The sequence below is a fragment of the Sebastes fasciatus genome, chromosome 14, assembly GCF_043250625.1.
Source record: "Sebastes fasciatus isolate fSebFas1 chromosome 14, fSebFas1.pri, whole genome shotgun sequence".
Lineage (NCBI taxonomy): Eukaryota > Metazoa > Chordata > Actinopteri > Perciformes > Sebastidae > Sebastes > Sebastes fasciatus.
The window spans coordinates 7,071,488-7,092,272 of NC_133808.1; the positions used below are offsets into that span (position 1 = coordinate 7,071,488).

The 20,785-nt window shown below is 41.2% G+C and overlaps 1 protein-coding gene across 17 annotated transcripts in view; it reads right to left on the bottom strand.

The window, feature by feature from the left end:
* tns1b (tensin 1b) overlaps positions 1–20,785 on the bottom strand; it is a 203,583-nt gene that overhangs the window by 75,611 nt on the left and 107,187 nt on the right. For all 17 annotated transcript variants that reach the window (XM_074658331.1, XM_074658325.1, XM_074658327.1 and 14 more), the window contains one exon: positions 11,383–11,421. In XM_074658331.1, coding sequence (XP_074514432.1) covers positions 11,383–11,421 — 39 coding nt within the window. The remainder of the gene's footprint in view (positions 1–11,382; positions 11,422–20,785) is intronic.

Genomic DNA, 20,785 nt, shown 5'->3' on the forward strand with positions numbered 1-20,785 from the left:
GCTGAGCATCATATTGCATTTGTTCTCATGAGAGGAGCTAAATACAGACTGTTGATCTCCCATGTGGTAGCAAAATAATAACAGACATAATAACAGATGAATAGTATGATAACATTTTGCCTAAAAGGAAAACAAGTTCATCATTTCCTGTTTCATATCGCAGAATGAATAAATCTGGGAGGTGACAGAGCATCTGCATTCTGTCATAATTTACCGATATTGGCCTTTTTGGACAGCTTCTGCCAGTGTTCTACTGATTATAAAAAATTAATATATCGGAATTTCCCTTCTTTGCCCTCTTGAGCCGAACATAGGTTAGTATTCCCTTCAAGAATACAACACACAGCTTATTCACAGGCGAGCTATAATTACATGCGATACGACAAGTCTGAGTCTGTTTTGTTACTCAAACTCGAGTGTCCTTATGAAAACTGTCGTGAGGAAACACACACATGATGAGAGAGCGTGGACGCAGCCACGTGTCTGTCCCCTATAAGTACAGCATATCACAGTGTGACTTTCACCCACAGCTCTTTATCTCTACCAGTGCCGTAGCATGTGCTTTCTTTCACATGAGCACAGTAGCTCCTTTGACCAATTTACCAAATTATAGCCCGCTCCTTTAGGAAGGCAGGGGCATGCTGGGAGTCCCACCAACCCCCCAACTCCCTCTGAGTGGCTGGGATAAACGTAGCCCAAAGCAGCGCCTCTGGGGAAACGACCCAGGGCTAAATATACAGCCGTTCATCTTTAGAGCTCGAGACGCAGCCCATTTAGCCGGGCCCAGCCCGCTCGGTGCGGACAGCAGAGCGGTTAAAATCACAGCTCTGGGTGTATGAGCGTGGGTTTGAGACGAGGAAAGAGAGCGAGTATTGCTCTGTGACAGGAAACAGACAGCAGTGATTGTGAGTGTTGGAACAATTCAGCGTTGACGTTAAGTCAGTGAGCTGAGCATGCAATAACAAAGAATACCTCATTATCCATAGCTATATTCAAATGATTGTGTGTGTGTGTGTGTGTGTGTGTGTGTGTGTGATTGTGTGTTTGTTGGGTGTGTGTTCAGATGCTCCCCCATAGAGTGAGTATCACTAACCACTCACACATACTTGCCAATCCTACCGATTTTCCCGGGATACGGTTTCCTTCCGGTGTCACAATTCTCCTGCTTTTCTCTAATTTTATACACTTTTTTTCCCTTTTCATTATCACAACTTGTTTCTGGCACTGTACAGAGTGTATAAGACCTACTTCCATCCGGACGACAATACAGCTACACTAAATGTTTTTTCCTGGCAGAACTGCACATCACAGCATTCATAGCGAAAAGCCGTCATGGCGCGACGCAAACCATTGGAAATATGGGTCATTAGGGGCCTACTATGCCTACTACATTGAAAAGTGAAAGTGAAACTTCAAAGCAACACGTTCTAACATGTAAAACTGAATGAAACATCACGTTTTGAACACAAACAAAAACGTTTTTTTAGGTTTAGGCAATAAAACTACAACTTCTTTAGGTTTAGGCAAAAAAAAAAGAAGTTAAGTTTAAGGAAAACATTGTGTTTTGGGTTAAAATAACTACGAATACAAAGACAACTACACATTGTTGGTTTCACACTGGATACGAACTCCAGTCTCCTGGGTGAAAACCCTGTGCTTTGTGTCCCATCCATCGTCAACAACCTCTGTCCCTTATGGAGTTTCACGCTGTCTATACTACAGCACCTGACTTCTGCTTCTGCTCCTGTCATAATTACTATGGTCGGTAGAGGTCGCTGTTGTGTTCTTTTATAACTTCTTTCGGTGATCTACCATGTGATTAGATGATAAAACCTACTAGTGGGTGTAGTAGGCCCCTATTGACCCACATCTATGGGGCTTATAGCGACTGATGACGCTTATTTGATAGCCTGACAAAAGTCTAATTGGCTAATTTGTTCATGCCAGAGATTCATAGAAGTTCACGCCAGAGGGGCAAATTATTCAGTTTAAAATTGTAAAACAGATCTATTTAACATTAAAAAAATGCTTATTATTTTTTTTATTTTCATTCTTTAAAACTCACCACAATGCAGTAAACAAAGTCTCTGAACTCAAATCTTTCTGAGAGAGGACCCCCAGATCCCGCCATATTTGGGTTAGAAATCCTCCCTATTTTTCAGGTTGGCAAGTATCCACACACGGGAAGTTCCGCTGTTGTTTTCGGAGTATATCCTTGTGTCTATATGTGAGTCAGACCAAGGGTGTGTGCCGAGTGTCACTCATCCTTTCCTCTCCCCCACACCTCCTCCCTCTCTCCCTCTCTCCCTCCTTCTACCCTGAATGGCCCCATACAGTTTTAGGACGACTCTTTGGAAAGTTAAAACACACACACACACACACACACACACTATCTGGATCGGCAGCAGAGCGGCTATACGCACCAGCTCTACTCCTGTGTTTACACTCTGCATTTTGGACAATCGCCCACGCTGAGAGCTTAGCAGGCCTTAGACATGCCTTGATGTGCTCGTGTTTTCAACTAAGCTGCTGGAATGATGCAGATACTTTCATTTTGCTTTGATGAGAAAAGATGCAGCATTCCTCGCCGGTAATGACACGAAAAGATGGAACGCTAAATTGCAAGCAATCTTAAACGAAATCACTGTCAATGGGCCTAATTTGCAAAAAAAATAAACACATCCAGAAAAACAGAAAAGAGTCTACATTTTGACAGTGTTTTCTCACCGATTCATGCCCTGATGAAAAGTCCCAAAACAATGCAGGCTGAGGAAAGAAATGCAAACCTAAATAGTGAGTGGTTGGTTCTTCTGAGGCCCTGTCTGCACGTATACAGATATTTTTAAAAGCGGATATTTTAATCTGCATTTCGGCCTCTCATCCACACGCAAACAGAGTTCTGGGTCACAAAACAGATATTTTTGAAAACGCCTTTTAAGGTGAAAATTTGAAAAAAACTTTTTGTATCGGTGTGGATGTGTAAAACGGAGCGTTTGGGAAACGATGACTTTGTGTATTGAGCATACGCCAGAAACCATAACAAAGATGGCAGACTACCAGCTTTTTTAACGTTTTATTAGCACTGCTCGTACTAATTTCTACTTAACATTTGAGACATGTTCCAGTCACAGGAGGCCAAAGCAGGAACACATTAAAACATGTTGAGGCCGAATGGTGATTGAATGTGCTTTTTGGTGATTGAAGGCGATGTTTGGAGCACTCAGAAGGGCTGTGGACATAAACCTAAGTGACCTCCCTTTCATCATTTATGCATGTAAAGAGACAGTTGATGACAGCAGAGTGACGACAGGAATCCTAATATAAATGCTGAATTGATTTAAAACGATGCAGGCTGAGGAAAGAAATACTCCCTCTGATTGTCTTCATATCTCGGTATTGTGAGTGTCCCCTTTGTATCAAACACTATACATCACAGTGGGCGACACAGAGCTGACATGCCCAACAGTGCCTTATAGTGGAAATAAACACAAACTGCAGGCCTTGACACCAGTTGGCATAATGATGGTTTACCTGAAGCCTCAGTCCTTCACAGTATGCTTCCTTCAGACAGCTGCTGGAAACAGCAACAGCTATTAATGTCACTCTGAGAAGCTGATAGTAAATGTAAAGTCTAAAATGATGCTCATTCCTACAGTGACAGAGCTTCCTGAGATTATCGACTTTTAGGAAGTGGGCGAAAACGGTGAATGTGTTTGTTTGCCTTCAAAGTAAAAGCGCAGCTGTTTGGCAAGAGCCCTAAAAAAATGTTTTCCCCTCGAGTGGCTGCCTAAAAAGGCAATCCTGCTCCGCTAGAGCTGAAGCCCCCCCAGAGACACTTCCTGTTTGGCTTAAAAGATGCTAAATGTAATGTTGAAAACGCAATGTTCAAAGCTGAGGGGACAAATTAATGCTTGCTGTCGGTTCACTTCAGTTTTCAGTGTAAATCATCCAAACATTCAGGCTTTCTTCTCCCTCATGTAAAAACATGTGACATACAAATATGCATAGTATTTAGCCATCACACTTTACAACTCCTCCCTCATACACTGGACATGGACTTAGTTCACCCGTCAGCTGCTATAAACAATACTGACTTAACTGTACAATAATTTGTGCAATAATAATTTGGCAATATTTCAACTGTCCAATACTGTCATTAATACTGCATTTATACTGTACATTCAAGAAATATTCTTATTCATTTCTTATTATACCTTAATGGCATTTATATTCAACACACTTAATAGATCCCACTTCTCAGCAGTTTGTATTTACTTAAAGTAATTTTGTATTTACCTTTTTTGTGCTGTGGTAATAAGCTATATATTGCACGTCTTCATGCAAATATTTGTACATACTTCATATTTTTTTATATTCTCATTTTCTTATTTTCAATTTTAGTACTTCAGTACTAGCATTATTTACATAATTTACATGTTACATACTGCTTTGGTCATATTCTAGGCCAGTCACACAGCAGTTCGTGAAATAGTCACACAATGTATTGTATTGATTCGTTTACATAGACACAAATTTAAAAAACAAAATTGTGATGTTCAGCACAAAATCAATTTAGATGTAATCCTCGTAATTGTGAACCAGGAATTCTAAAGATCGGCGAACACTGCGTAGGCAGGAGGTCGTGGTGGATAGGTGGGTCAAAAAACACTGGACTTTCGCCCAGGAGATGGCTGTTTGTGTCCCGTGTGAAACCAGAACGTAACTTCTGTACTTAAATTATGCCACTTCCGGTGTTATTTTAACCCAAACCACAATCTTTTCCTAAACCTAACTAAGTAGTTTTATTTTGAAAAGACTGGAGTGCAAATTGACACGTGCATTACGTGTTGCTGAACATTCGTAGGAAAACACATGTCATGCTGAGCGTCACGAAAAAAAATGCAAAATTCGTATCCATGTATACGAATCAAATAGATACAATTTTGTAACTATTTCAAGAACTGCCGTGAGTCTTTGTTGCATATTCATAACTATATGATACCTCTAATAACATTCACTTATGGTCCAACGCTACCACTTCATCAGTCTCAATAACACACAAGCAAAAGCGCACACACACACAAACACACACACACACACAGCTGTTCCTCTCTCATGCTCCGCGGTCCTTCATCTGCAGCGTTCACACAGCCATGTCCCAGAAATGTAAACATAGTGTAGTGCTGAGGGAGGAGGCTGTGTGTGTCCGGGGTTAGGGTTCGGGTTGGAGTGCGTATGCTTATTCCCGTTCCCACCCCCCTTGAGGTATAGAGGGGGGCGGGGGGGCTTCCAAAATGCCAGGGATCCCTACGGACCAGAGGAGAGGAGAGTGGACGGCCCTCGCTGTGGGAAAAAACCCTGAGCCGTCTGTGACCCTAAACCACCTCTGCCTTCTCTGTGTTTCTCACATAGCGCTCCTCTGTGTCCCTGCTCCTACTGATAGCGACCGGACCGCTCTCTCTGTTATGTAACCAAAAGCCTTCTGCAACATGTGAGAGAGGAGAGAGGAGGGACGCTCGATAGGCATCTGCTGCCAAGTCTTTTTACTCCTTGAGTGTACACACACACACACACACACACACACCTACTAAATTCATCCACTCTTAATATTTCAACTCTGCATCTGTCCCAATATGGTAATAACACAGAAACATCAGGAAAAAAAAGTGAAAAGGAATTGTGCATGCCTTATCTAGACGACTGTACTTCATCACTACAATATATATATTTTTTTCATTTCTTTGGCCTTACTGAACTGCTCATGCACATGAAATCTGAGAATGTTCTGTATATATTACAATCATTTATTTAATAAACAAGTATGTATTAGGGATGTCAATCGATTCAAATAGTTAATCGCAAATGAATCGCATATTTTTATCTGTTCAAAATGTACCTTAAAGGGAGATTTGTCAAGTATTTAATACTCTTATCCACATGGGAGTGGAAAAATATGCTGCTTTATGCAAATGTATGTATATATTTATTATTGGAAATCAATTAACAACACAAAACAATGACAAATATTGTCCAGAAACCCTCACAGGTACTGCATTTAAAAAAATTTGCTCAAATCATAACATGTCAAACTGCAGCCCAACAGGCAACAACAGCTGTCAGTGTGTCAGTGTGCTGACTTGACTATGACTTGCCCCAAACTGCATGTTATTATCATAAAGTGGGCATGTCTGTAAAGGGGAGACTCGTCAAGGTCAAGGGATCCCTTTGTAAATGGTCATGCCAGTTTTTCCTCGACAAAATTTAGCATAAGTTTGGGGCGTTATTTAACCTCCTTCGCGACAAGCTAGTATAATATATAAAAAAACTTGTCTAACCTGAAATCAATTCTTCTTCGCCGGGCAAAATCAGTAGCCTTCACTGTGTTCTCACCCTGGATGTATCATGGCTGCCACTGGCAACTACTGTTTTAGAGCAGCGAAGAAGAACTGACTGCAGCTAGTTTGTCACGTGGTGATAGCAAACAACAACAGTGCAGTGCTAGTGGAGAGTGTAACGGTAGTCAGAGCAAAGAAAATGCCAACCATTACATAATATTTCACAGTGGATAATCCAACAAGTAAAACATTGATATGTCCAGTATGTAAGGCTTCCGTTTGGAGGGGGGGCAGTAGATTCCAGTAGAGTGTGTGAATATTGCACCCTGCAGAACAAATTAGCACTCAGGCTGTCCACTGAGGAGACCGCTAGGACAATATGGAATTGTTATTTATTCCTAGCTTCATTTATTTGAGTTCTTTGTAACTGACGAACTGAATAATAAAAGAAATTCTATTGCAGTCATTCTCTGTGTGTATTTGTTCATATTTTACAAAGAGTTTAACCTGAACTAGGCCATACAACAAAGATATTAATCATCACATCCATACATGGTCAGTAGTTAACAGCTGTTAAACAATAATAATAATAATAACAACTATATTTTTTTATCACGCTGGTATTGGATCGGTACTTGGTATTGGGCGGTACCGCAAGTTCAGGTATCGGAATCAGTATCGCGAAGGAAAAAATGGTATCGGAAAATCTCTAGTTCACATCCACGTCTGTCCAAATTGTCATCGCTACATCATTTTATCCTGTTAGACATTTGTGTGAAATTGTTTTCATACATATGAATTTTTGAGTTATGGCCGAAAACATATTTTGTGAGGTCACCTGATTACCTTGACCTTTGACCACCAAAATCAAATTAGCTCATCCTTGAGTCCAAGTGAACGTTTGTGCCAAATTTGAAGAAATTTGCTAAAGGCGTTCCCGAGATAACACAACATTCACAAGAATGGGACGAACGTGAGGTCACAGTGACCTTGACCTTTGACCACCAAAACCTAATCAGTTGTGCCACGGCTGCTAACCGGGCAATTAATGAAGGAGTGGGAGTTGGGGTTGCATTTGGATCATCAATCGTGTCAAACAAGATCATCAGCATCAAAGCGACTTTCTCACTTTGACCCTGTATTTAACTTTCTCACTCTATCTTTCCTCCATCTCAGCTAAAGTGGATGCCTGCAGGGAAAAAATGTACCAAGACGTTCAGTCCTTCGTAGAGCACCCTTATGTAATATATACACACTATAACGCCGGCTGGATCATTACGTAGAACACATAAAAAACACTAACGCATGACGCCTGGCTCTTGGTTCAATTTTAAACAGGTTTTTTTATGGCCTAGTTTGCACATTCCCAGGGAACTGGGATCATACTGTATATCATTACAGGATGCCTGGTTGGTGCTTGTATACACAGCGTAATACAGGGCACATCAGGGAAATATGTGTGGTTCTAAACACAGCGCTAATTGGACCACATCTAGACCATCTTTGCCCTGCAGTTACTCATTACTCAGCAATGTCCTGGCCCTGTTCCCCCACTACACAAGACCTATATTAAAAAAAAAAAGAAGCTGGATGACGTAGGTGTTAGTGGTTTATGGTTTTCTGAGCGTGTGTGTGTGTGTGTGTGTGTGTATCTTTCCCTGTGGGTGCATGCATTCTTTATGTGTGTTTCTGGGGGGGCATGTGTTCAGATGTGCAGTCTACGTCACCACAATATCTCTCTCTCCCCTCTCCCTCCATCCATCCCCCCATCCAAGCTTTGTGTTTGTGCAAAGTAAAACCTATTCCTGGCAGAGCCGGCTCGACATGAGGGCACATCTGAAGAATGCTCCCAGCATGCTTTACAGCACGCCGTGGACGTCCAAAGTGCAGGGGTCCGGTTGTGGGTAGTCTCTTCTGTCATCATCGCCGTCGGGTGGGATCTTCCAACAACACATCGTCAATTACAATAAACGGACTGCCAGTTGGCATCACCTTCCCACCGTGGGATGTTTCTAAATTCACTCTATGGACTCTGTAGTTAGGGTAACTTACTCCAATCAGCACTAAGAGGCCGCTAATTTCATAATTACACTAAATTTACTTGTAAGTGCAGGTGCAGCCTTGTAAAATTCTTAGTTAGCAAAGCTGTAACGTCCTAAGTACGTTCATCCACGGTGTGAAAACAGAAGTTATCAGATATTGCTCAGTACCTGTGAGGGTTTCTGGACAATATTTGTCATTGTTTTGTGTTGTTAATTGATTTCTATTAATAAATATACATACATCTGTATAAAGCAAGCAAATTTGTCCACTCCCATGTTGATAGAGTATTGAATACTTGACAAATCTCCCTTTAAGGTACATTTTGAACAGATAAAAATGTGTGATTAATTTGCTTTTAATTATGATTAACTAAAGACAATCATGCGATGCAATGACATTAATTGCGATTAAATATTTTAATCAATTAACAGCCCTAATAATAACTATTGCCATTTTTTATTTAAAGTTTGTTTGCGAAAAAATGGTAAAGAGCACCTCTGAGACCAGTAATAAGGCAGCACTTGTTATTCTAAATATCAAATTGTTCATTTCATTCAGAATGGAACATCATCATCTGGTAATAGTGCAGTGTATTGTTTTTGTGCTTCGTCCCATCTGAGTGGAATGTCTGGATTCTCAAAAGGGTTGTTTTTTTTCAAACATTTTTCCCCGACTAAGTTAATATATGGTCGATGTTGCAATCAGTCTGCACCTGAGCGGGGCGGTAAATCATGCTAGTCTCAGTCTGTGAAGGAAGGAATTCACCAAACAAGGTGCTGGAGGAGAGCTGACACACACCTCAGGCTGGAGTACTGCCGCTTGGAACGCTCGCAAGGCATGCATGCATGCTCGCACGTCCACACACACAAACACAAACAGCGCCTTCCAGTTCCTGTCATACAGAGCCACTACCAGAGGGATGACACATACTGTGTGCACAAGTAGAATGACTTAATCATCTCATAGAAAATTGAATACAGCACAGCAGGGCCCTCACCCTAACTCAGCTTCAGGTGCATAACGCATTAACACAATCGATCTTAGGAGGTTGTAACGCGCTCAGTTTTAAAGCCAGAGTGAGGATATTGGCATCATATAAACAAAAGAATCTAAAGAATCTCTTGGTACCAGCCATGTCATACTTAAACTAAACTTTGATGAGGAGAAACTGGCTTGGCCATTTTCAAAAGGGTCCCTTGACCTCTGACCTCCAGATATGTGAATGTAAATGGGTTCTATGGGTACCCACAAGTCTCCCCTTTACAGACATGCCCACTTTATGATAATCACATGCAGTTTGGGGCAAGTCATAGTCAAGTCTGCACACTGACACACTGACAGCTGTTGTTGCCTGTTGGGTTTGAGTTTGCCATGTTATGATTTAAGCATATTTTTTATGCTAAATGCAGTACCTGTGAGGGTTTCTGGACAATATTTGTCATTTAGACATTAAATAATGACATTATGTTATTAATTAATGTCATTAATGTCATTATTTTGTCGTTCATAAGAGTATGAATTACTTGACAAATCTCCCTTCAAGGTACATTTTTGAACAGATAATAATGTGCAATTAATTTGTGATTAATCACTATTCAATATTTGAATGGATTGACAGCCCTAATTATTATATCTCGTATTTTTCCAGTGCCTGTGTTCTCCATGTATTTGAGGCTAAAAAACTGCCATTGTTAGCCTTGAAAGCCAGTTTTCTTTTCTTTCTTTTCCCTCCACTCTCCTCAGTGGTGAAGGTAAACCAACAAATGTTTTACATCTCAGCTCATCAGCATTTATGAGAGCAATCAGCAGCTTTAATGCAGCCACAAAAGCCTCTGGGGAGACTCCTGTTGGCAAGCCAGGATAAAAAGAGATAAAATGGAGGCAGATGCCCTACGGCTTCTATTTCCTTCAGGCTCTTTTTCAGTCTATTAAAACAGATCATTGATGGGGAAGAACAGATTCTATTCTGTGTTTGCATTGACTCGCTGAAAACGAAGTCAACTGAGCCAAACAACTTCACTAACAAATGTTTTCCTGTGTACTGTGTGTCTGCAGATGTGGTCATAAAAAAAGATCATTTCAGATCATTAGAAGTGTAATGTTTATGTCATATGGAGGCCAACATGTACTGTGATAGGGTAAGGTGTTGGTACTCTGTGTCCAAAAGTGTTCATTTCAGAAACCAAAGAGCTCAGGGTCTGCAGAGCAATGCCAAGAAAGCTTGGCCCGTGCGGCGGCACATCTCAAACAGATGCCTTCATGTAGAAAGCATCTAGTGCGAAAGCATCTGCAGAGGATAATAACATGTTCTCGCTTGATCACTGCAGCTTTTATGAAAGAAAAACAAGACATTTCGAGAAATATTTTCTCAGCAAGCGTAGAAAAGTGCAGGGGATATTTGCTTTGGTTTGTCAAGCACCCAAAACCGTTTAAACGCACAACATGCGAGAAAGAGAGTGAGCACATAATCTCCAAGTCTAACACGGCTTCTAATGCCTATACCAAATAAGGCAACAGAGCAAGCATGTTTTTTGTTTTTTTTATTGCCCTTGCAAAAATCACTTTCATACTCAGACTCAGACTCAAACACCAAAAGACGTCATCATGATATAGCAGATTCAAGGACATAGCTTTTTATTTACCGTTCTTATCTAGGGGGTTTTCATGCCACAGCGGCCAATAGATCCGAAACTTCATCACAAAATCACCTTTTTACAGTTTTAGCAAAAAAGCAACTGCCAAACAATGATTTAAGTCGAGCAAAGACCGGTTAATTTACTGTATATAGCCCCAAATCACAAGTTTGTCTCAGGGGGGGCTCCAGATAATGGTTCATTATGTGCAACAGTAACTACCTTGTTAGTGTAGCTGATAGAGGCTGTTACTTTCCAACCCTGTTTACAATAATTCTGCACCAGGAAGGACCCAATAATGCCTGCTGAGCACGTACAGCATGGAAGCAATTACTAAACCAAAAGAGAAAAAGAAAAAAAGTGTTACTTACCAGCTCGTAGTTTGTCGCTGGAACACAAGACGAAGACACCTAAAAGCAAGAAATAGAACCGGTCAGTCATATTGTTGCTTATTTTGCAGTTATTTTATGACATGAACATTATAAACAGCAATGGACTTGTAACATTCCTGCATTCGTTGAATTTAGGCGAGGCTTTATAGCTTCATATCTGGAAAGGGCGCCCAACACCATTTAACATGCAGCCAATGATGTATTCCATAGCTACTGTACTGTATGTACATGCAGACAGGCTTTATTGGACTTAAAAGGTGCGCTAATCAATATCCTATATTAACTATGTAATAAATGACTATGTGTAATGTAGAAGGGACGAACCCAGAGAGAATCATCACCAGACTCTGCAGTCCCCCTCAGCTCTATAGAGCATTTTTTAGCACTTTTCAGTTTGTGTTTTTGGATTTACGGCCCACAGCTTTACTGTTTTTGGTCAGCCGATTAGACTGTGGCTATGAAATAGGCATTATCGGTCGCTATCAGCCCCATAGATGTGGCTCAGTTTTGGTCTCTGACCAATCAGTGGTCTGCAGTGTTTTAACTCCACCTTCTAGTATCGGCTCAGCTCGCTCGGAACCTCGACAGAGGTGGTACCAAAAAAAGAACCAGGTACTATCCACAATTTTTGCTTATGGAAAATCAAAAAAAGAGCGAGTCGAGTTAAGTATAGTCGTGCAGTACAATGCAGTGGAAATGGGACATTAATGTTCAGTATGTAGCATCTCCATCAGAAAGGACAGTGTTTAGAATTGGCACTGGTCGAGCATTACCGCTGCAATAATGGCTACAGAACTCAGAAATGCTATCATGTCCAAAGGACATGGAAGTAACGACATGATTGAAAAGCTTAAAGGCAGGGTTGACGATGTTATCCAGTATATACTATTTGTCATATTGGTTAAAATGGTCTTTACACGGCGACAGCGATCCATTACTGATGAGCTCTAAAAGAGGACCGGAAAAGAGCCCTCATCTGTAGCTGCTGTAATCCTGTAAAAACGTCTACCGATCACTGCCTCGAGCTCCGCATGGAAAGAACCAATCAGATGCCTCCCTGCGTTCCTGCTCGTACTCTACCCTTGGCGTCCACCAGCCTGAACTCAGAGCGCGTCGCCACCGCAAATTTGCACAATATTGTTTAACACAACTGAAGTACCAGCAGAAGTTAGTCTGCAACAGAACTCATGATCTGTCAAGTGCCCGAGCTAATCCGATTACCGTCCGACAGTTTCTATAATCATTCCTTGAGCTCGGAGCAAGAGCATGAGGACCGAGGCTGATAAACAGGAAGAATATAATGATAATGTCCTCTAACAGAAGATTCAAATGAAGTGTTTCCAGAAAAAGATGACCCCCCCCTGATGAGGATGAACACAAACAGGATGTCCCCGCTGATGTTTCCTTCCTGTGCCTGTCTGCATTCTGCCCCTTTGCTCCCGTTTCACCATCACTCTTCTGACGCTGCACGCAGAAGAAAATCCCTTCTAACTTAATTTTCACCAGTTAGCCATGTACCACGTACCATCTCCTCTACAGATGACTGACAAACGGCAAACAGGACAGCTTTATGATTCCAGTGGGCTTTTGACCTGTTCGTATCCTTCATCCTTCCTTTATTACTAACATAGAACAGTGTCTGTTTTAGCTTTGAAAGATTAGGCCTCGGCTCGGGGGGTTATCACAGCCGTTGACCTCTAAAAGCACCTTTCATCTTTGCTACTACTCCACCACTCTCCTTATCCAAGACTAATTGCGTCATTGCATGGACACAAGCCCACTGCTCTGTTGGGGTCTGCTTTTTGTTACCGTTCAAGGAAGCACATTCCGCGTTTGCCCGCAAAAAATGAAATACAATTCTGGCCTAAAACGCTGCATGCTTTTGTTGCAGCTTTACAGAATGAAATTGGCCTGAAATTGGACTGAGAGTTACACGCATGCAGAATGTATCACAGCTTAGTTCAGATAGTAGATATTTTGGATAATGTTTTAAACATCACCCTGAGATTAGGGCTATCAAAGTTAACGTGATAATAACGCGTTGCCTGTTGGGCTTGAGTTTGTCATGTTGTGATTTGAGCATATTTTTTATGCTAAATGCAGTACCTGTGAGGGTTTCTGGACAATATTTGTCTGTGTTTTGTGATGTTAATTGATTTCCGATCATAAATATTTTCATACATTTGCATAAGGCAAACGTATTTGCCCACTCCCATGTTGATAGAGTATTAAATACTTGACAAATCTCCCTTTAAGGTGCATTTTGAACCAATGAAAAATGTGTTATTAATGTGCGATTAATCGCGTTTAACTATGGAAATATAATATAAATAAAATACTTTAATCGACTGATAGCCCTACCTGAGACGCAATGATACCAAACCAATATTTGATTTTTGAGGCCAATATAGATATCAGTATTTAAGAGGGTTTAAAAAAAAAAAAAAAGTATATTGACTGACCTTGGCTGACTTTTTTTGTTTTGTTTACATTTTACATTAACACATAATATATGAAAATATTTTTGATAAAGATCTTCTAATTTATTCTTTTTTTTTTATTCAAGATATGTCCTGAGCAGGACTCATTTTCTAAAACTGCTTCAACATATTTTTGGCATTTCTTTACTACAATCTCTTATTATTATGACTTATCGTCCTACATACAGTATACGCTGATATGGATATATATACAATATGCTAATACTGCCCTCCAAGGCTCTAATTCCAACCCCAACCAAGTAATTTAAAACTGGCAAAGCTCCAAACAGCTAGTATGGTTAACGTATTATCTAATTTGACTATCCACCATGGTTGGTTCCAAACCAAACTAAATGGACCACTGAATGACGGTCATTGCTGTGTTAGGATGGCTGATTGGATTAACAAAGTCACCTTGGGTCATTAAAGTCTCTTTTAGAGCTGTTACCCCATCTGGAATACAGGAATGTTAACTCTAAACAGGAAATGACCTTTATCAGATTACATTTAGTCCCTTTTAGACGCAGAAGCAGCTGATACACTGATAGGAAAAGTGAGACAGTGCCTAAATTTAAGACATGCCCCAATACACTGGCTGTTAGCACCTTCCCATGCAAGCTTGTGAGATGTCAAATTCAAAATCTCCAAAGTGATGCCAAAATCAGAATGTTCCTCTTTGCTGCAGTCTGCCCAACACGTTGTATTATGTATCAACAGCCTACTTGAATGATGGCATCGCAGTAGAATGCGTCTCTTGTTTTTGAGAATTTCGTCTGGCATGGTGGAGTGTGTCTGGAGACGACAGGGTACTGTATCTCCGTCTGGCTCAAATCACCTCCACTACAAGTTATTCTAACCCTCCCATAACCCCCTCCGTTCCCCATAACCCCCTTCCTACTCCGCCATCCTTATCACTCCATGCACAACGACGTGCCGTCCCCCCCCTCCCTCCTTCTGCCCTGGCTCCTCAGGCCTGGTCAGTGTTTCCACCAGACGCTGCCTCTGCCCTGCAAGCTGGCGACATCTAGTCCACCTGCAGTCAGGAATCATCTTGCATGCACACTAGTAGCCAAATTATGGCCAAGTTTTTGGAGAATCCTGTTTACATGTTTGAACGTGCAAGCATCCCACTTAAAGAAATGTGGAAATGGTCTCATCTCATCCTGATTTTGAGAAAAAACATGTAAACTGGATAATGTGGCATGTTTTTACTGTCTGCTCTTTCAGCCAATTAGACAGTCAGTTGTCAGGCTATCAAATAGGCATTATCAGTCCCTATAAGCCCCATAGATGTGAGTCAATAGGGACCTGCTAAAACCACTAGTAGGTTGTATCATCTATTCACATGGTAGATCACCGAAAGAAGGTATAAAAGAACACGACAGCAACCTCTAGCGACCGTAGTAATTATGACAGGAGCAGAAGCGGAAGTCAGGAGCTGTAGTATAGACAGTGACAGTAACCCAAAAGTGTTTTTTGTTGCCTAAACTTAACTGTTTTTTTTGTTGCCTAAACCTAAAGAAGCCTTTTTGTTTGTGTTCAAAACGTGACGTTTCATTCAGTTTTACAACATGTTAGAACATGATGCTTGTTGAAAGTTTCACTTTTACTTTTACAACATAGTAGGCCCTGTTGACCCACATTTATGGTGCTTGTAGCGACTGATAATGCTTATTTAATGGCCTGATAACAGTCTAATCGGGTGGCTCTGCTCAGGAAGGTATTTAGTATGAGAGTAACAACCAATACATTGATAAGTGATGAAATTATGTGTTATTTTATCTTGTTCATGTATATGGTTTGCTTCTATTTTGTTTATATAGACACTTAAAGGTGGAGTCAGCGATTCTGGACCCAAACAAATACCCCCCTCCAGATTTACTACTACTACTGCTTTGCGCCGGGTGTAAGATAGGGCCCGATGTGTTGACCAATCAAATATGTCCAAGCACACAAACCAGGAGGAATACATTGTAGAATTGAGCTAAAGAACACTCTGCTTTACAAGTATGGAGTTGGAGGAGAAAAAATAACTGCCGGTTTCTGGCCCCATTAAGCCATAAATATAATGAACACTACTTTGACTGGACACCCTTTCATTCAAACATTCAGCCATCAGATACACTGGTGTTACATCTGATACATTGTGTGGAATTCATGTGAAATTTAAATCATGAAATGTGACGTTATAGTGACACAAAGAGCCATTTCATGAACAAGTCTCCTCTCCAAACATCAAAAAGGCTATGACAACTGGCATTCAGTTGAATGCCATGTCTAATAAAAGTCATGCTTTTTTATTTGTGCTAAACAGAGTTAATTATGTTTGAAGATGATATCAGTGACGAGTTAGCCAATGTCCCCAGTGTAATAAAAAGAAAAGGTCAGACTGAGCGGGTAGGTAGTCCGCCCACATCAGAATAGCTCACATTCTCCCTCATGCTAAGTAGTTGCCTCTTGACTTGGCGCTGGCGTGGAACTTTTGCACTATTGCAGTCTGGTAAAGCAGTCACAGCCAGGATCTCCCAGAAACCACAGGGAATATTTATGTCAAGGCAGGGGGCAGGTGAGCACTTAGCAGTGGGCTAGCCACAAGTCAAGCAGCGGGAAACCACTGGCTGGAAAACACTCCTGACAAAAAAAAACATCTTATCTGAGAAGTATGTATGTTAACATTGAGCATATTAGCGTGCTGATGTTAGCATTGACAACAGTGTTCTTAAAGTGGCAGTAGGCAGTATATTTTTGGCATCATTGGGTATAAGTCCCATAATAACCTTCCAGCATATTGTAATTCAAGTGTTCTGAGAGAAAACTAGACTTCTGCACCTCCTCATGGCTCTGTTTTCAGGCTTTAGAATATCTAGCCCGTGACGGGAGACTTTGGCCAATCACAGGTAATTTCAGAGAGAGAGCGTTCCTATTGGCTGTGCTCCGGCTGGTGGGCGGTGCTTGGTATTTCCTCAACTGATCTCAACATGGTGACCGGGTCACAAACTTTCTAATTTTATAGCTAAACAGTGCACTACAAGATGTTTCTGAAAACATTTGAGGCAAGAAATAGTCATTACAGTAACAGAATATTGATTCATATTTGATCAGCGCTGCCTAGTTTGACCGTTTGATCAGAGTTCGTAAGTGACTGACAGCCGGCTCTCATAGACGGCAGCTGGACGGCAGACTCTAGATCAGCTCTGATTGGTTGTTTTCCTCCGGTCTATGAAATCTTGCAGATGCCATTAGGAGCACCGGAGGACACCAGAGGACAAAGAGACACATGATTTTTTTTCAGATGACCTGTCTCATGCACTACTGTCAGGACATAGTGACCGTTTAATAAAAATGACTTTTTATTTGCTCCAATTCTACCTACTGCAGCTTTAAGTTCAGCTTCACAGAACTGCAGAACTGGCTGTAGTTTATTTGTATCCTCCAAAGATAAGTCAGTTAAAGGACAAGTTCAGATCTATCTTAGTGCAGTCCTCACATGCCATATAAGAGTACTTTCAAGCAATCACAAGACAAGATCAGAACATGCCACTGGCCTAGAAACATATTATTTTTACATCTGAATCAAGCATACGGTGGACACGATGTGACCAAAGGCTTCTGAATCCAGTTTGAATTGAGATGAGAACCTACAGAAAGCCTTTGTCCGGGCTCGGCGGTGCGTGGGGAGGGGGCCTGGTGAGTGAGCGTGTGTTGATGCTATCGGGAGTATTCAAATGAGTGTAATATAATAAAGAATAATTGTGTTGTTGCATTCCGTGCATGCTTGTGTTAACAGCATTAAACAAGGGCCCATTTCCTGCAGACAAAAAGACCATGTCAGACGTCTCTGGCTTGGAGGACAGCGTTCACATGCAGTTAGCTACTGACACACTCCAGACTCAGCCATGTTATGCAACTGATGTCAGTCCCCCAGGTCTGAATATGTTAAAGCAGTGGGTAGAATTGGAGCAAATATGATTAAAATAAGTTATTTTTTATAAAACGGTCACTACATCCTGACAGCAGTGCATGAGACAGGCAATCTGAAAAAAATAATGTGCCTCTGTGTCCTCCGGGGTTCCTAATAGAGTGGTGCAGGAATGACGTATTACTGTAGGCCAACAGGAGGTTAGCATCGCCCTGGGTTCCCTTGACAAAAAGCCAATGTGATTTTTCCATTAGGTTTTGGATTATCACAGAAAACAAGCTCTGTGGCAAACACACGTTTTGTTCAGCAAGATAATCTCCACAAATTAAAAACACTTTTATGATTTTTGAAGTGTGAATGCAATCGGCAGAAGGTAACGTTAGGCTATAAACAAACTACATCACGGTTGCATGAGCGTGAGTGTACAAAACAAGGCTGTAAAGGCGAAAGACTCGGCGTGATGACATGAGATGTTTACTGACGTATTTTATATCGTAGAACAAAACGTTAAAATCTCTTCAGCTTGTGTTAACCACAGCTCTCATTTCAGGCATCTAACTAAAATCCCATTCAAAACACCCATTGACTTCCAGACGAGGGAACAGGAAGTGCTAAATTGCTAACTCATTTCCGGGCTTTAGGACTCATTCCTGTAGCACTCTGTGGCATCTGCAAGATTTCACAGACCGGAGGAAAACAACCAATCAGAGCCGAGCTGGAGCCTTGCCGTCTCTGAGCAGCTGTCAATCACTCACGAACTCCGATAAATGGTCAAACTAGGCAGCGCTGATCAAATATGAATCAATATTCTGTTACTGTAATGCCTATTTCTCTCCTCAAATGTTTTCAGAAACATCTTGTAGTGTACTGTTTAGCTGTAAAATGAGAAAGTTTGTGACTCAGCAGCCACTGTTGATCAGTTGAGGAAATACCGCCCACCAGCCGGAGAAAATGTTCTCATTTCACAGCTAAACAGTACACTACAAGATGTTTCTGAAAACATAGAAATAGGCATTAGAACAGAAGATTCATTCATATTTGATCAGCGCTGCCTAGTTTGACCTTTTGATCAGAGTTCAAGAGTGCCTGACAGCTGCGTCCATTGAATGAACAGCCAACAGGAACGTTCTCTCTCTGAAATGACCTGTGATTGGCCAAAGTCTCCCATCACGGGCTAGACTTTCTAAAGCCTGAAAACAGAGTCATGAGGAGGTGCAGAAGTCTAGTTTTCTCTCAGAACACTTGAAGTACAATATGCTGAAAGGTTATTATGGAATTTTTGCCCAATGATGCCAAAAGCATTCCGCCTACTGCCGCTTTAATGACCCTCGTTATGGCGTGACCGGTGTAGAGCCTTAAATAAATGATGAATTGAGTCATTATTTGGGTAAACAACGTGCAGTAAAATCTCTGCGATGTCTATAAATCTCAAACTGAGTAGGGAAAATCAAACAGCGTAGTGATAAACTGCGGCAGAGAAAAAAGCACATTCCAGCTTTATTCAAAGCAGTGAAACGATTGCCACGCAGGTAAGCTTGTTTCCAGCGTGGAAAAGAGCGTGGGGCAGTGCGTCGAAACTTTCCCCGGCCCTCTTTCGCTGGCATACTGTATAAACACACGGCTGCCCTGAGTGCTTTTATGTTTATCCAGCTCCTTGCATCTGGCACATCCCAGCAGAACTATTCAGTGTGCAAATTCAATTTGCGAGCCGTAACCAGTAACAGAAGGCTTTTTCTGCCGCCGTGATGGTGGAGTGTGCCAGAGTGCGGGTCCATATGGACTTATTGGGATGTTATCAAAGCACAGAGGAATGATGGGAGGGCTCTGGTCCAAGTGTCCATGCCCTATCACTTTGTGTTTATCTAATTCCTTATTGATATATAACTGTTTTGATGCATCTACTGTACGTATACTGAATTATCATTTACTAGAATCTCGATGTCCACACTCATTTTGTTTTCTATAACCTCTCTACAGCTTTTTATTTTTTTTCTTCTGTCTCTGTGAAAGTTATGGCCTCTGTATTCCTCCAGGGAAAGTTGTGGAACATCTCAGATTTATTGAGCAGCTTGGACTACAGGACATGTACACGACTGACCAGCCATCTCCGAACACTGTTCCCTGTAGAAGTAACTGGCATCATATGAAACTAGAAAACCTAAGGAACCCATTGGTACCAACCATGTCATACTAGCTTGTCGCAAAGAAGGTTAAATAACGCTCCAAACTTACGCAAAATTTTGGCGAGGCAAAACTGTCATGGCCATTTTCAAAGGGGTCCCTTGACCTCTGACCTCAAGATATGTGAATGAAAATGGGTTCTATGGTTACCCACGAGTCTCCCCTTTACAGACATGCCCACTTTATGATAATCACATGCAGTTTGGGTCAAGTCATAGTCAAGTCAGCACACTGACACACTGACAGCTGTTGTTGCCTGTTGGGCTGCAGTTTGCCATGTTATGATTTGAGTACAATTTTGTTATGCTAAATGCAGTACCTGTGAGGGTTTCTGGACAATATTTGTCATTGTTTTGTGTTGTTAACTGATTTCCAATAATAAATATATACATACATTTATATAAAGCAGCATATTTGTCCACTCCCATGTTGATAAGAGTATTAAATACTTGACAAATCTCCCTTTAAGGTACATTTTGAACAGATACAAAATATGTGATTAATTTGCGATTAATTGCGATTAACTATGGACAATCATGAGATTAATCACAATTAAATATTTTAATCGATTGATAGTGCGTACTGATAATTTTGGGGGATTGGCTTTGGAGGGAGGCCTGAAGCAACGGACTGTCAGTGTTGCCGACTTTGCGACTTTCTCCCAATTTTTGGGGACATTTGGTGCTAGTGCTGCTACCTACTTTCATTGGAAAAGAGTTGACAACACTGGGCTCGTTCTTTCAGCTGAATCCCTTTTTTAAATTTAGAGTACTCTTGCTAGTTTCTCAAGATCGCCCACCCT